Source organism: Athene noctua, chromosome Z, assembly GCF_965140245.1.
Source record: "Athene noctua chromosome Z, bAthNoc1.hap1.1, whole genome shotgun sequence".
Taxonomy (NCBI): domain Eukaryota; kingdom Metazoa; phylum Chordata; class Aves; order Strigiformes; family Strigidae; genus Athene; species Athene noctua.
In genome coordinates, this window is record NC_134077.1 from 71,887,921 (window position 1) to 71,905,879 (window position 17,959).

The following is a 17,959-nucleotide window of genomic DNA, read 5'->3' on the forward strand; positions in this document are numbered from 1 at the left end:
TCTGTTGGGTTTTTTTCACTTATAGCCCAGCTGTCAGATGTGTAGCAAGACCTAGAATATTTCTCAACTGATCTCAGGCCATATGTAAAAGAAGTGGTGTCTTGTTCATGTGATGTGTTGTTGTGTCTTTTCCAGAGTGGCAAAAGCAATGAAGGTGCCTGTGTATGAGACACCAGCAGGATGGAGGTATTTTTCCAATCTCATGGACTCTGGACGTTGCTCGCTTTGTGGAGAGGAAAGCTTTGGCACTGGTAGGTAATACATAATCAAAAATTTCCACAGACTTTGAATGACAACTCTTTATTTTCCTGGGTGCCTCAAGTCAAAGGAATCAGCAAATTAACATTGTCTTGTGCTGGAACAGAGAAGTCAGTTGTTCCCATCTTGAGGGTCTTCTTGCAACTCTGGTGCCCGGTATGTTGAGGTATGAAAAATGTGGAAGATGGACATTCAGAAGCCATAGGCAATCTTCTCACTGCCCAGACAGCTTTTGGAGGTGCCTGGCACGCTCTTTTGACTTCAACATAATGCAGAAAGGTCTCACTGGTTCCACTGTAACAGTATTTTCAGACTGGAACAGCATTTGGAGGGGTTTTGCCTGTATTGTGATGCAGTGTACAAAGTAGGAGATAATGGTGTGTCTAACCAGACCTGTTGCAGGTATCCCTTTTTGGAACATCACAATTACCACAACTTAGGTAGAATCACCATTAGAAGAAATTCAGTTATATGTTGGCATCTATGTTTTTACTAAGTATTTCTCCCTTACCTGACCCGAGAACCAGTCAAACTATAGAATGCAGAATGAAATACAAGTTTGAGCCCTCATGAATTCAGTACTGACAGGAAGCATTAGAGCAAACAATTAAAATATGTAGTCTGAAAATCTGTACAAATGTGGGTTTGATTTATGAGAAAAACTGAACAAATTTCACAGTGTTTTTTTTTTTAATTTCCTGGATTCTGGCACAAAAATTCTTTCTTCTTTTTATTTATTAGTAGGGTTATGTTAGAAGTGTTTTTGATGAGCACATATCAGAATAACCATTTGCCTGGCTAATAATTTATTCTTATTTTGATGTGAGTTCCATGGAGTTCTTTATTTTGGTGTATAATACATTGCCTACAGCTTTTCATAGAAAAGAATTTATCATGAAGTAAAACTTGGTTACAAATTTAATTTTGCTTTGATTAAGTCCAGTATGAAGTTTGTTGGCTAAGGTCAATTAGAGCAGAATGCTACTTTTTTAAAAATGAGGCCATAGACATGCCACTTTATATTTTAGCCTGTCATTAACTGTCTGTAAGTATCTGAATGGACTGTGATAGAAGAACTAAAAATGTGTTCAATTTCTTTGGGCGTCTATCTGTAAAAAATAAGAGAATTTAAATTAATAACGAATGTTTATTTTCCTTCTGTTGTTAATGGGAACCAATGTCTCATGATTAGCAACCTGGACACGTTGGCTTAACTGATGTGACTGTTACAGATTTGTATGGCCTTGAATGCATCTTTTGAATAGATGTTTTCAAAGGGTGTTCTGTAAGGTCATTGCATGAATTCTAACTTGGAGAGAGGGGCAGGAGGATCTAGTACCTTTCAGAATGTACCACCATTTGTTGTGATGTGTTTTTCATCTGACCCTGAGAGGTTTGAACTGGGGAGTTTTCGACTCTCACTGTTTTTTGATGCTTTTTTCACCAGCCAGTTCTGTATCCCTTCCCTCTAAATATTGATTCCTCCTGCTCATCCAAAACCAGATATTTCCAGGAAACTCAGGTGGGTCTTGAGACATCTGTATGACCTCATTAACACCCAAATTATTGGAAAAAGTTCCTGCCTTCATCATTATGTTGAAGAAAGACAAGTGTGGGTTTTGACTGGAAGGAGCTTGTAGGAGTTTGATGGTGAGTTCTCATAGGCTGAAGTATGTCTAGGTACCTTAGTCCACGGAGTGCAGCAGCTCCTGCGTGTGAATCAGGCAGGGGTGGCCTCTGTGTGCCATATGCCATGACAAACCACTGCCTCTGGCCTGTTTCTTCTTTGGGAAATAAGGCTCCTAGATCATCTTCATCTGGTGATGTTGTGTACAACTGCAGATGCTTTCTGTCTCAGGGAGAAGGGAAGAATCTTTGGTCACTTAGAAGAAGCCTTGTCTCATTTGAGGAGATTTGTTGATTGAGATTGGTCGTTGAAGTTGGGAAAGAGGGACAGGTGTCTCACAGAGGTCAAGGAAGGGCCTCTGGAGTTTGTCTGTTCTTCTAGGTAGGCAAGATAATTCCTCTAACTTCTCTCTGTTCTTACTCTTCATTTTTTTCCTTCGCTTGTGTTGTTCTATAGGGCCCTAACCAATTGCATTTTGTACTGTAGCCTCTGTTCTGATTTTGCAGCTCATGTCTCCTGACCTCAGACCAGTCGCTGCATTCCTAGTACCCTCTGTGTTCCTGTCTTAATCTGGTTCTCCTATCCTATCATTAATTCTTGAGACTCCTGATAAATTCTGTCCCTTGTGAATTCTAGGAGTGCTTGAGCAACATTTTGCTGGACATTGTGGACAGCTGCTCTACAGCAATACTTAATCTGTGCATCCCAGCACGCTCTGGTCAGATGAACTTTATTGTACTTGCAGCCCTTCAGTGCAGAAAGCCTCCTGACCTCCCATTTTATCCAATGCCATCTAAAGGCTAATCTGAACCCTCAAGATTCAATCCCATGGGCATCCAGACAACTTGAGCCCTGGGTTTAAATTCCTTAGCATGTGTGTAGTTGCTGTGTAAATGAATTGTGACAGTGCCTATCGGGCAATTATGCAATGACTATGATGCCTAAAGTTTGTTTTTCTCCCTGCCTCAGTTTCCTTATCATCTTTCAATTCAATGCAGCTGTCTGAAAATATTTTATATGCCAGGAGGTTTATTTGTAAAACGCAGTCTGGCCTGTAGATGACCAATACTTCAGTGATGTGAGTTGTTTTTAGCAATAAATATTTATCTTATTGCAAGTCTTTTAGTAATGTCCTAAACTGTGTGACCCTCACAAGTTTCTGCCAGTATTGGTCATTTGAATCAATTTTACAGCTTTCCCCATGATCATATCTATTTAGGGAACTGAAACTTGGCACTTCTTTAGCTTTCAGGTTGGAATATTGAAAGAAATGTGCCACACAGCTGATCAGAGTAGGAAACTTGGTGTTCTGTGCAAGAGAAAGGAGGTTTACAGATCCACATTCTGTGGTCAAACTAAATGAACAGCACTGGAGACCGATTGCTTGTGTACCCAGGTGATCCAGTCCAGCTGGATTTTCTAAATAATGCCGAGCCCTGTTTTTATAACATAAGGGATTTTGCTCTGGCAAGTAAATAAAAGCAAATTTTCTGCTATAAAAGGACAAAAGATTTTGAAAACATCCCATAGGGCTGTGTTTCCCAGGCTTGTTTTCTGGCAGCTGATCTTGGAGCTCAACCAGTGCTTTAAAAACTTCTTCCATTTTTGTAGCAGTGTGGGGAGCTTGTCCGATGAGGTTAGTATCTTTCTGGTTATATGACTAATGCCCAGGACACGGTTCAGAGAAGGGCGTCAGCGGCAGCAATTAGTTTCTAAATTTCATCAGCAAACTATTAATCAGGATTAGGAGTGCTATGTGGCTGATTTATCCTTCTGCAGTTTAAGCCACTTCAGTAAAATTCATTTGTATGCTTCATCTCTAAATTTCCAGATGCTATTAACAACATCTGCCTTCTCCTGCAAGATTATGTAAGACGACAAACTAGTGGAGAATATAAAAATATGCTGCTGCTGAAATGAATGAAAGCACTAAAAGAGCTCTGTGGTGGTATCTGTTACAGTAACACAAATCTAAAATAATCTCATTAACTTGGATAAATAAACAGATCAGAATACCCCTAAATCTTCATTTGCCTAAAATATTGTCAAGATTCAGATTGCTGGATTTTAAGCTTGTAAGACTCAAAGTGTGTGAAAACAAAGTGATTTACCATCTGCTTGTATACTCACTTGAGTCACATTTTTGTTTTAAAATAACATTTACAAAACACAGAGATAACTAATTTGGGGGAAAGCAATTACGTTTTCTTCAAGCATATGACCCTCAGGACTCACTGTCTCTATCGGAATTGGAAATGTCAGATACAGAATAAGTTAGACATGTAGAAGACAGTCTGCATGTCCAACAGCTTTACAATATCAGAAAAATCGTAATATGAACGTTTTGCATGATCTTACTTTGCTTCTCAGACTACTGTCTCTCAAGGATTTACTTCAGTTTAAGCCTGTTTAAGCTGAGTACTTTCTTATGAATGGGAACATACTTTGAGAGTTTTTCCCAGATTGTTTACTCTGAGTTCAGCCACAGCAATTGACTGTTGCAGTAGTAAAAAATAACTTTTTGCTACTGCTATGGAGAAATATGTGACAAATAAACTAAAAAATAAGTTGTCAGAGTAGTTGCAGTTATTATAATTTCCCTTACCAATGACAAATTAAATATAATATGATAATCAGAAAAATATTTGTTGTCTCCTCTGTACTATTGTCTCTTTCTGCTTCAGATCCTTCAACAATCTGGAATTCGTTAATGTCTTGGATATTTCAATTAAAAGTATCACTGAGAATTATCCTGGGATTGCTGATAGCTCTCAGCAAGCCAGGAGGACTATTATTATTGCAATCTCAGATATACATAGTTGCGAGGCACCTTTAACTTGATCACTTTGCGTAGGACAGCTCTGCCTCTTGCAGATTCACAGCAGCAAAGCAGCATGGTGTTAGCTGAACTGGGGCAGCAGGACCAGCTCCCTCCCTAGTGTTTCTACCATGTCAGCTGGGCAATAGGAGTAAGTGAGCGAGAGGGGGCAAAGACACCTACAGACACCAAAGACACCTATGGTACAGTAGATGAAACCCAGAGTTGACCAAGTTGCAGTAATGATTTTAATTTGCTAAAAGAAACAAGGGCAATATATAGAACAACATATGTGCATATAGTAACCCAGTTGATGGATATGCTGGTGAAATAAAAAAGGTGGAATAAACAAATACTGAGAAATCCCTCTTGTAATTTTTCCTTGGATTAAGAATAATGAACTGAGATGCTTCTTGGGTGCACAGGATTACTTACCTTGTACTCATATCAGGCTAACATTTTTAATTGGTGACTTCTGATTCTGGAACAGTTGGGTTGTTTCCAGCTTCTCCATCCTGACTTTTGCGTCTGGCTTACTTTCTTCCAATGTTTTCTCCTTCCAGGGAAGCAACAATCTATTTGTCCTCCTGAAGGACACTCAAGGACACAGCATATGCTAAAGCTGTTAAATGGATTAGAAGAACTATACATGTATACACTCATCCCTCTTCATAGATATTTAGCAGCTTAAGCCATGCCAGAACAAGTCTCAGAGCACAACAGAGAGCTTTCCAAAAATTCTTCTATCTGTGTTTCACTGTACCATTTTGGTTCAATGACTAAGAACCTTCTCATGAAACAGTCTTTTGTTAGAAAATACTGGTGTTACTGAAACTTTTTTCGTATAGATACATTCCAGTTTTAACAGGTAGAGTTTAGCTTCATAGAAATATTTCTGGTTAAGATACATTGCATGTCTATTTCAGAGCAGCCTCTTCCTCTAAGTTGGCATTTTGGCTTTGCATATGGGAATTCCAAGGTCAAGTCTGTGCTGTTTTGAATTCAGATAATAGACTTGAACTTGTGCCTCCCATATCTGAGAGTATTCCAGAATTGTTCATAGTCTGCATTGTTGGATAGATTTCTGTCTTCATAAATATAAACTTAGGAAGGGATTTAGATCTGAGCATCTATCCTGGTTCAGCTAGGATAGCGTTAAGTTTCCCCAGCAGGGAGAAGGGATCTCCAGCCAGGTTATTCATACCATGCTGACGTCAGGTCTGGTGGCAAGTGCAGGAAGCTTTCCTTTGTGGCTTTGGTCGTGGGAAGCACGCGTGGCAGGCTGGCTGTGTCCATTGCGGTATTTCTCTGTATATCTTTTGTCTTGTTTACTGTTATTACTGTTCATTGTTGTTATTATCACTATTGTTGTTGTTCAGATTGTTTATTACACTGTTGTATTAAATTTCTTCTTATTTTAACCCAGGGTTTGTGCCCTACTTGGTCCAAGGGTGGGGGAGGGACAATGGCAATGTGGTCTCCGGTCCAGACAGGGCCTAAACCAGCACAGCATCCAAACATTTTTATCACTGAGAGGTATGGAGAAATATAGAAAGGGGAAAAAGTGCTCTTCTCTGGTTTGTGGGTTTTTTTTTCCAGAAACACTTTTTAGGCTCTTGTTTTTCATCCTAATGGGAGGCCATGAACATTCTGGAAATCTTCATTTTTCATGGAATGGGAAAATTCTTTCTCTGCAGCTTGACAGATGAACATCTGCAGAGATAAGGACATGCTGTTCAATTCGACTCATATAACTCAGAACATTCTGGTTATTGGCTAGGGGTTTGCATATCTAGCCCAGTTCTGGGAGGCAGTACCAGAAGTGTGAAAACACCCTGTATTTCAGGGAGTAGGAATCATGACTAAAAATGTTTTCCTACTACTGCCTTTTCTATTCAAATAATTGTGCATCTTTTTATTTAACCTTAGGAGTACGGACTTTGTCATATATAAGTAAATCACATTTTAAACATTAGTTCTGGTTGTCCATCTGGAAGATACCAGAGTTGCTGAGGTTAGTACTGTTGATTACCATTATGTGACATACAGAGTTAAATGAGACATCTTGCTCAGCCTTTTTACCTTGTTTTCTGATTTGCAGTGATAGCAAATAATTTGCTTTATGTATGTCTCTTTAGGATCTGATCACCTTCGAGAGAAAGATGGACTATGGGCTGTGCTAGTTTGGCTTTCGATCCTAGGGGCTCGAAAGCAGAGCGTGGAAGAGATTGTCCGGGATCACTGGGCAAAATTTGGCCGGCACTACTACTGCAGGTGAGGAAAATGAAGAAGAGGCACAGGAACTTACGCAGTTGGTAGGACAGTTCTGCTACTGCCATGACTTGTTTAGCTGTGTTCAGCTGCATTTAGGTGTGCATTTGCTGTGTTCACAGAATGAAAATCTGTCACAGATTACCACTGTTCTGTAGGCAGGTGTTTTCTGATGAGTAAGTGGCAGCAGAAGTTATTTACTTATTGAAGGAGCAGCGTTTATATGTCACTTCTAGTATATGAGTAATTGTATTTTCTGATATTGAATGGCAGAAAGATTTGAATTATTTACTTGTGAAATCCGTAGGTAGCTTGTTACATTGTGTTAAATAAAAAAATCAAGATCCCAGCAAGATTTACTCCTGCATTTATTCCTGTATGTGCTTCTGTGTGACAGTGTTTTAGTGAGATTTGGAACTATGACTACTTTTAATTCAAGAGAACTCCTCCAAAGATCTGAACAGTCACTCTTTTCTATTAGGGTTTCAAAAGGGTGAATTCTGTCATTTACATTTTAGCTTCTGCCTCTCTCTTTCTCTCAGAATACATTTAATCCAAAGGAGTTCACATATCTGTAAGGTCTTTTGCACAGCTGTTCCTTGAAACTTGTAACAAAGTTTCCTCTATTTCACTGGGCTGTTGAGCGTTGTACTGGTTGTGTCCTTAATCTTGGAAAGCTAGCTGTGTATCGATGATGTTTTGCTATGCTACTTCAGAAACCATGCATCTTCTAAATGATTTCTATTGACTCCAGAGTTAGGTGGCCAGTGTAGGGTGGTGCACACATGTAACGGTCACATTGCACAGGACTTGTATGCATGTGCTGTTTTAATTTGCCATCAGTACTTCAGTGGTCTATTTCTAATTTCTGAAGTAAGCAATAAATTGCTAATTGTGAGTGTATTAAGTTTTAGGAAATTGTTTTCTCAGGACTTACGTCTTGGTTCTACTTTTTTTATGTATGTGCAAGGTTTGATTATGAAGCACTGGAACCCAGAACAGCATATTTCATAATGAGAGACCTGGAAGCTTTGATCACTGACAAATCATTCAGCCATCAGCAGTTTGCTGTGGGTAACAACATCTACAGTGTGGAAAGAACAGACAGCTTTGAGTACATAGATCCTGTGGATGGCACTGTGACCAAAAGACAGGTATGGCTGTAGTGATTGAGTACCAAAGTTTTGCAACTGTCACACTGTCTCTAACAGTATTGTTTCTAACATTCAGCTGGCAAACCTCTTCATTTACTTATAGGATGGTGTTTTCTTTGCTCTGATAGGTACCGCATTTCCTACTTAAGATCAGCTCGATCTGGATAAGATATTCCACCTCTGGTTTAGCTTGCACTTGCTGTGCATAACTGGAGGCGGTACTGTCACAGAGAAAGTAGGAGGGGATGGAGTCCTTGTTGACAGCAATGCGTGGATAGGAAGGGTTTTCTTTTCCTGAACAATGCAAAATGTCATGTAGAAAGACAGTCTTTTTCTATTTTCTGTCTGAAATCTCTACTTGCTATTACAAAAAAAAATTAAAATTTTCTTGCTCTTGGTGACCCATGGGATTTGCATAATTAAGGCACTATATCTGTTGTAGCTAATAATATGCAGAAGTCTTTAGTGGATTGCACCATATGTGGGCACATTTTGACTTATCAAGCCCACATGACCACTTCTGGGTTCCTTCTGGGCTGTGTCTGTAATAAGATTCCTTAGCTATCAAGAACTGCAGTTCAAACTGATCCTTCAGTGTTTTGAAACTCACGATGTGCTCAAAACTAACCACATACTTTTGCAGGTGTAAATGTATATTCAAACATATTGAATATGAGCTATGACTCATATTAAAATGTGTTCTGATTTTATTATGTTTATTTTTATTGTCCTAGTTTTTCTGGTTTGTAAATTACTTGACCTGACCAGACCCTAGCAAATGATACCACAGGCCATTAAAACTATTGTTATGCCATTCTCCTCAGTCTTTGTAGTTTCCATTCATCATTGCATCCAGAAAATATAAGCAGCCCACCTGCCACTAAGCTACTCCCTTTGTGCATATTACTGCTGAAACAAGATTTGAGGATATTGTCATACCCAAGTTCACTGGAAAATTACAGGCATGGCAGACTTGTGAACCTTGTACTTTTAAAAAACAGCTTGGGAATTCTCAGTGCGGTTTTCTTTCCCTTAATTTTCATCCAAAACCCTTGTCTGAAATTAGAATATAATTGCTAATCATATCATTATTTAACATGAACAAAGAAATGTGACTTGGCCTGTTTTCAGATGGACTCTGAAAGTGAGCTCATAAAACCAGAAAGCATGTACTTTCATAGGGAGAAGCATCTATTTATTGAGAGTACAGTTTAACCAGTTTGTCTTTTGGCAAGGACACATTCCTAGCTCCATGTGTCTGCAGCCTCAGTGGGTTTCTCCAAGCAGAATAAAATAAGAGAGGACATTGATCCATGCAAATGAAACAACAGTTCACTGCTGCCATTTTCCGCAGGTAGCTTGCTCTTGATGTAAATGCAGATGCCTCTTTGTGACTATCATGAGCTTCATGCAGATCTTCCAGGTTTTCAGGAACCTGTTTGAAGTTTTGTTCCGCAGTAGGTAGGGGAGAGAGATTTATATTCAGTGTAACTAACCACACTATGTCTTGTGAATGAGAAGCTGCCTACATGTTAGTTAATCAAAGTTAAATAAACAGCAGGTTCAGAAAACAACTGCAGCCATAACAAAATAGGCAGCAAACAATATGCCCAGACTGTAGCTTCTAATTAATTTTATTGAAACCCATGAATGTTCTTTATCACAGTGCAATAAGAGGCATAAAACTAAATTAAATGTTCTGCTGTTCTTGAAGACTGTTTTCATTTTTAAAGTCCTATTGTGCTAGCCTTTGCGCACATGAGCACGTAACAGTGCTGCTCCTGAGGATCCTGCAAGCCAGAAATGGGACTGGTTGCATTTTTGTATGAAATTTGAATTAGAAGGTTGACAGTTGCCCATTATAATAGTTAACTTTGAGCTCTTTAATGACTTGTTCGTACATTCTGAAATTCACAGAATAAGACTCTGGAGTTTTGTTATTAAGTTTGTTAATGTTTTCTTGCTCCTTTGTTAGATTTGGGATGCAAAGGGCTCTGCATGTAGTCTTTGTTTTTTTGCATTTCAGTTTGAGCAAGAGTCAGGAAACAGGCATTGGAAAAGTTGGAAAAAAGTTATTTCAGATCAGTCTCCAGAGATAAGGCAAAATTTATTCTGTGTTCAGAATGACATTTCAGTTGTGTACACAGCAATAAAGTATTTCCTGTCGGAGTAGCGAGTGTGGACTGCTATGCCAAGGGGACACTTACGGATCCGCAGAGGACGAAATAAAAATCGTGATAATGCCAGTATTTGAAGTAAAAGAGTAGCCATTTTACCTGCTTCTAATTTATGTATATGTCTCTGTCTAATATATTGCTGCTAGGCAGATTGTCTACTGGTGTTACTCCCTGCTGTTATACCTTAATAATGATTTTCAAAATAGTAAGGTATTTTGCTTTAAGTTTGCTGCTTAGTCTTGTTCATGCTAACATACTATGCTAATGCATTATTATTATTTATTTAATTATGAAATTAGTAACTAAAAAAACCCTAGTTTGGAAACCAAACTACTTAGTACAGTACGTAGTAGGTTTAGTTTTCTGAGTGCTTCATAGATACTAGTACATTTAACTGGATTGTAATGTGTAAAGAGAAATCCATGTGAAGCTCCATCACATTAGCTTCAAAGCCAGTGGGTCAAACATGGAACTTAATTTTCTTTCAGTTTCCACACAGCTCATTAATATCCATTACCAGGCTCAATTTGCCTAAAATAAATATCTGCAGATGTTCAGTGTGGGAGCTGTACAGAGCTGCTTCTTTTCATCTGCTTCTTCCCAGAAAAAAAAAATTATTCTGTTCCCATAAGAAAGCATTATTCTTGCTAGTGACAAATAGTGCATTCTGTTTTATTAAAACTGGAAGTTATTCTGTCCTCTGAGACAGAGTGTTTCAGTTTCTTTTCAGTGTGTTACTCTTCTGTCTTTTCCACATGGATTTGTTTCTAAATTGTGCATATAAAATTGTGGAGCTGACCTTCTATATAATACATAGCAAATATGTGGCTTTAAATTAACAGAGTTTATATCAGGCATAAAAATACCACCATGACAAACAGTAAGTAGGCTACTTGCAATTTCACCAGATTGCTTTGACCTTGCAGACCACAAAAGCTCAAAAATGTCCAAAAGTGAAATTTTCTTATGTTAGACTGGGCTTTCTGTAGCAAGCAGGGAAAACCCATTTGGTTTTGTCTTTTACACAAGATGAAGAGTCACAGGTTATTCTCCAAGCAATGCTTTTTCATATTTATTTGGCAGCAGTGTTTTTGGCTGTTTTTGTTTTGGTTTTTTTTTTAATTAATGGATTTTAGATATAATTTCCAGGAATCAGTGAGGAATAAAAAAATTTAATATCTCTCATTAATTTCTGTGGCCTTCCTGAGTGAAGAGCTTTGCTAGTACTCAAACCACTGTTTTCCAGGGGAGAGTCAAAAAGTCAGGATTTTTGCTGCTGGGCTCTTGAAAAAATGAGTTAAATTAAATCTCCAGGTATAAATATTGTGATTTGACAAGTTGACTGTGACAATCCACCTTTAAAAGCCATTGTTTCCCTAGCATATGGTTTCTCCCTGGCACTTAGGATTATTGTTTTTAAGGAGTACAGCCACTGTGTCTCTGTAATTCCCTTTTACAGAGTGTTTTCAGCTCTGTGGCAGGAATCCTGGTTTTACAGGCAACTATTAGCGGTCGTCTTGCATGTTTAAAAATCAATACTGTCAGTTTTTTGTCCCGGAGAAATGCAAAATGCGTAAAATAATAAGCTCAGAAATAGTACAGTGGACTGTCTGAATGCTGGTTGTGTGTTTATACACATTGCTTAAACATCCCAAGTGCCATTAAGTGTAACATCAAACTGGCTACAGGTGCTGTAGTTTGGTGGAGCATTTTTGTGTCATAAAGTTACGAGAAGAGTTATGGGAAGTGTTTATGAATCCATTTTATTCCAAAAACCATAATTTAACGAGTGGTGAGACTTCAGATGTGCTAAACCAGGTAACAATATGTTGTTATAATTATTGCCAGAAAAACATGGAGTTTGGGAAGAGTATTCAAGTGGTCTTGCTGGTCATGTCATTCATTGTAGGAGTTGCTAAGCCTGGTAGGAGCATGTAAAAGCCCATTTAGTCTTTGGAGAGGAAGACACATGCTCTGATGATTATGCTTTCATTTTGTGCAGATATTTTAGACTGCCTGCCTTCTCTCCTAAAGCTGATTGACATTAATGTTCAGTACTTTGGGATGCTGATCCTGGGTTTCACAACCATTCAAAACAAACTATACCCAGAACTGTGAAACTCTTAAATTTATCTCCTTTATTTTCACTGTCATAAAGTGTAAATGAGCAATCATCAGGATACAACCCCTTGTTCACAGGATCAGATCGGAACAAACTGTCTGTATAATTCTAGGTATCCAAGATGAAATCTTGATTCCACTGAAATCAATGGCAGAACTCCCATCAGCATCAGTTACAGCCATCTCATTCCAAAGTTGGCTTAACAGCAAATATTAGAAAAACAGGCTCTAAAGCTCAGTCTCCAAATTGTAAACTATTTTTGTTTGTCCCTTATGTTGTACATATTGAAACTACTAGATTTATGTTGTTGATGAATGTTAAGATACAGCAGCTAAAAAATTTTCATGGCATCACCAAAGTTGGAGATGGAAAATATATATCTCTTAGGCTATCTACTCCAACCCTTTATCCATGTCGGATGTTTTCCTGTTGTATATTTCCTAGTCTTGATGGGCATTACACAGAGAAGACATGGACCTGTTCAAGTGGGCCCAGAGGAAGGCCACAAAAATAATCAGAGGGATGAAACACCTCTCATATGAGGACAGGCTGAGAGAGTGGAAGTTGTTCAGCCTGGAGAAGAGGAGGCTCTTGGAAGACCTTAATGTAGCCTTTCAGTACTTAAAGGGGACTTGTAAGAAAGATGTTGACAAACTTTTTAGCAGGGCCTGTGGTGATAGGACAAGAAGTAATGGTTTTAAGCTAAAGGAGGGTGGATTCAGACTGTATGTAAGGCAGAAATTTTTTATGATGGGAGTGGTGAAACACTGGAGCAGGTTGCCCAGAGAAAGTGTGGCTGCCCGCTCCCTGGCAGGTTCAAGGCCAGGTTGGACGGGGCTTTGAGCAACCTGGGCTGGTGGAAGTTGTCCCTGCCTGGCAGGGGGGTTGGAAATAGATGATCTTTAAGGTCCCTTCCAACCCAAACACATGATGCTGTGATTATCACCCAAACAGTGGTTTACATGGTCCTGAAGAAGTTTTTCTCCTTCTTCTTCCATAGGGACTGCGGATTATTTTTTCAGATGCTTCCAGGCTTATCTTCAGAATGAGTGCTTCTAGCCATGTGAGAGCTACCCTCCGAATCTATGCAGAGAGTTATGAAAAGGATCCTAGCCAACACAATAAGGAACCACAGGTAATGCAGTAGTATTATAATGTCAATAAGTAATGCGCTTTCTCTGTGCACCAATGGCTACAGGTTTTAATCTTTAATCAGAAGGAACTCTCACGCACCACTTTGACCCATTTACTGTGTTTGTGGATGATTTTCCTAGCCATGTGAATGTACATGCTTTGAGGCAGGACCAGCAGTTTTAATATGTGTTTGTGTAATATCTAACACAACAGGAATATCAGGGGCTGAGGTGCCTGGTGATAAATACTGAGCAATGACTTTTAGTCTGTTAAGAGAAGCCATGCTAATTTTAATTTTTCACTCATTTTCTGCAAGTTTTGTAATCTTGAGTTACAGAAAAATACTTTTTAAAAGATAATTATTTTTCAAGAAGGTTATCTGGGGATCACTTAGTTACAGCATCCCAGAGATTCCTCATGATGAGAGTATAGTTAGGAAATACGGATGTCAGAGACTGAACAATGTAGGGTTTCCATGTAAGGAGAGACTTGCAGCTGTCTGAGAATTCTCATATCATAACCAGACTTTTTCCTGAGAAGAGTGAACGTTGAGAGCAAGTTGCTGTATAGTCCAGCAGATGCCTTAAATTAATAATATAAATCACATTTCAGACTCTCAGATTTTTCACAGTAAAACACGTTCATGCTGTGATACACAACAAGAAAGGACTAAGGATGTTTCATGGAAGAGAGGATAAGCATTTGGCTTGTAGTAAATCAGACGCCTGTACTTTGAAGTCCCATGTGGTTGTGTATTCATGACTGGGATGCAAATGCAAATTTCCCCAAAACATAAAAGCTGTCAAACACATTTGAACACTAGGTAAATGTTTGACTTTGTTTTTTTCACCAGATTCCCATGACAAACGGCAGCAATGGTTGGACTAGATGATCTTCAAGGTCTTTTCCAACCTTGATGATTATGTGATTCTGTGAAGTTTCTTATGCTCTTAAATAACTGTCAATCAGTCACAAAGAATGCTTCAGTTTTTCCGGAAATGCGAAGTCCATTCCTGCAGATATGATCTATTAATTTTATTTGCTTTTTCTTAAAGTAACAGTTTGCATTGTCAGGAACTCCTTGGATAGAATGCTTATAATGTTAAGCCTCCGGCAGAGTAAAGGACCATTTTTTAGCCATTTTGCCATTTTTCTGTGTATCCAGGTTTAGTCAGCTATCAGGGTCATAAATACATTTTAACCAAAGAAGAACACTCTACAACCCCATTTGCACTTGCTACTTGGATGTATGTGGCAAGGTTTGGTATTGGAGGAACTGCAGGAGTGGCTTCTGTGAGAAGACATGAGAAACTGCCCCCATGTTGAACAGAGGCAGTTCCAGGTGGCTCCTAGGTGGACCCACCTCTGGCCAAAGCTGAGCCAGTCAGTGATGTGAAGAATAGAGGAATAATAGAGTGTCTTGATGGGCACCTGACAGGTAGCCAAGGTCAGTGCACCACAGCTATGGCAAACTTCGTTACAGCACAGATTGTTTATCAGTTGCAGTTAAGCTGACCATTTTAAGTATGGTTCTTTGTGCTATATAGACAAGGCGCAGATGAAATGAAAATAAGTCATGGTAAGAGACAGATGTAAGAGTTCATTTTAGGGGACTTAGAGTAACCTTTGATATGTGTCACAACAAGTGTGATCTGAACATGTTTCTTGTCTAATGAATCCTAACAATACTGGAAAACAATAAAGCATATACGTGCAGCATTTATCTAGCTAAATGAGAACATGCCTTTTAAAATTGAATCTTTTTTGCATCAATGGATTGTTCTACTTGTAACAAGGTATGCAATGTGAGAGAAGTGACATGCTGTCAAAGTTTAGGCTTGTGTGTCTCCTAAAGTAACCTATAATCAATGCCCAGTATATAACACTTTTTTTTTTTTTTTAAACAAGTGGAAAATAGCAAATATTCTCAGTGAATTTTCCACCTGTGAAGAGACTACATTGAAGGAGCAGAGGTTATCCTCAGAAAATGGGGAATGTGCTGCCCTACTGTTACATTTCATCTCTGTGCTGCATGGATTTGCTTGAGAGAGGTGCATAAAGTCCACTGTAAGGTGTTGTGACCTCACCAGCAACACAGACTCCGTCCAGGGAGCAGCAAGAGTGGGGCTGCATGAGGTAATAGGAGCCAGACACCCAGAGCAGCTAGAGCATGGGCAGTGCCCTCATTGTCTGGGGGACAGTCCCCACAGCAGGCAAATGGAGTGGGCAGAGTAAGGCTCTGGTAACAAGCTTCATTGGCCATCCCAGACAAGGCAAGTTATAGGTCAGGTTCAGGGCCCATCTGGAACAGCAGGAGATGGGCCCAGAGACAGGGGTGGGGACAAGGCCACAGTGTGGGTCCATCCAAAAGTCAGGGGCAAAGTCAGAACTGGAGACAAGCTACAATGTACATCCAAGGAGTCCTCAGGAATAAAGCTACCTATAGTACAGGTCTGAGGTCCACCCGGGCAGCAGAGCCACAGATCAGTTTGGAGACAAGCACTCCTACAGCATAGCTCAGGCAGGAACTAACACCACTGGGGCAGACTGAAATGGGCCATGTTAGCCCATGGGCAGGGTGCAGGGGAAAGTCCTCAGGGGAGACTCAACAGGGCCAGTAGGGTTTATCACTGCCCTCAGGGCTTTCAGCATCTGGTCTTTTATTCTAGAGATCAAAAAGTTCTGTTATTCCCAGGGACAGAAGGCTGGAAAGTGTTTTTCTATACATGTACCAGAGTCTGTCAGATTGTTACACTTTTGGCTGTTTTATAGGATACTCACTAGTGAAGAGATAATCCCCGGGGGTAGAAACATCATTGCCTTTAACTTACTGCAGGCACTTTCCTGAATTCATGCAGTGCAGATAGACGTTTTAACATTCAGACTGCCTCAGGAAATATGTAATACTGTAAACAGGCTCCTCATCTCTTGCCATGTGCACAAAACTTGGGACAAATAGCAGTTTCATCTCAATTAATGCAATAAATTCTTTAGTATAGTATTGCAGAGTTCCCACTGCTCCTTTTTCCTTGCCCTGGCTGGATACATCGCCAGCAACGTGAGGGCATTGGGACCTACAGGGTCATAGACTGTTTCCCACAGGCAGGTGGTGGATTTCAAGGGAGTAAGTAAACTTGATTTCAGAAGATCCTCATGTTAGTACAAAAATAACTGAAAATTTCTGAGACCATTTGAGTAAGTGAAAAGTTTGAAAAGTGAATAGCAAACTCCTTTTTCAGAAGACAGCATTGCCAGGGAGAGGTGACATAATTTTCTTGACACTGTAATTCCTTTATTGTTTAGTTTGCTTTGAGATTCATGCTGACACGTGTACATCGAGAAGAGCTGTGACAGATTTTAAAGTACTTTGGTTCCTATTTACTTTCAGTAATAGGCGCATAGTCAGTGTATTCATAAGTGACTGGTTATTTAAAGAGCACTAGCCTAAAGAAGTTGTGTAAAGCCTTTTCCAAAACCAATCGGTCGGCTTTTAAGCAGTTTTCAAAGTTTTTCTAGTTTTCTTCTGTTGTTTTTGACAGTATAACTGCTGATGGTGAATCTTCCACAGATAAGCAGAAATCTGAACTACACCTTCCAATATGCATTGTGTTAACTGAGACTTGTAAAGACAACACATATAAGTACATTTCTTTTAAAAAGAACTGTTCACTTGAGGTGGACAGAATTAATCATTCACATTAGAGGTGCTGTACTTCTGTGGATGACCATAACTCCTTTCCCACAAAATGTTGGACCAGATGATCTTTCAGCATCCCTTGTAACCTGGTGTGTTCTATGAGGAACCCTTGCACACAATAAAATGTGGAGAAAGATCTGTAACAATGCTTAATATCATCCAGGTTCAGCTACTGTGAGAGTGCTAACTCTAGGCCGTACTTTGGTTTGTTACCCAACAGAAAGCCTAACATACTTTGAAGGACTACTGAGACTGCTCAAAGCTGTGCCTTTTAATTTTGGCCCCAGGGAGCCATTCAAGTGAGTGGAACTGAAGTGAAGCTCTCCTTATACTTTGTTGTGCTTCAGTACTGTGTAACTCTGCAGGTAACTCTGCATAAGCCTTAGAGGAAGAGCTGATTTTCAGGCCTTATTGCCTTTAAGTGTATGTTTTCCTTCAGAAACATTAGAGCTTCAGTAAGAACATTCTTGTAACCAGACAGAAGCAAGGCTTGGAGGGATGTTTTGTTCCAATTTGTATGTAGGTCAAACAGTAGCTATTAGTGAATGTAAGGGTCACCCAAATCTTATTTTAGTAGTGTCTTTCATATAGTAAATTGGTAATACTTTCCACTTAGAATAAATTCAGCATAGACAACTGCCTGATTAACAACATAGGAGTGCAAGAGAAAGTAGTAAAATACGTCAATAGTTAGAAGTCCA

At 39.3% G+C, this 17,959-nt stretch overlaps 1 protein-coding gene across 1 annotated transcript in view; it reads left to right on the plus strand.

Annotated features, from left to right (window-relative positions):
• Positions 1-17,959, plus strand: part of PGM5 (phosphoglucomutase 5) — a 70,659-nt gene that overhangs the window by 45,296 nt on the left and 7,404 nt on the right. Inside the window, exons 7-10 of the mRNA XM_074932726.1 lie at positions 136-251; positions 6,842-6,977; positions 7,945-8,128; positions 13,428-13,562. Coding sequence (XP_074788827.1) covers positions 136-251; positions 6,842-6,977; positions 7,945-8,128; positions 13,428-13,562 — 571 coding nt within the window. The remainder of the gene's footprint in view (positions 1-135; positions 252-6,841; positions 6,978-7,944; positions 8,129-13,427; positions 13,563-17,959) is intronic.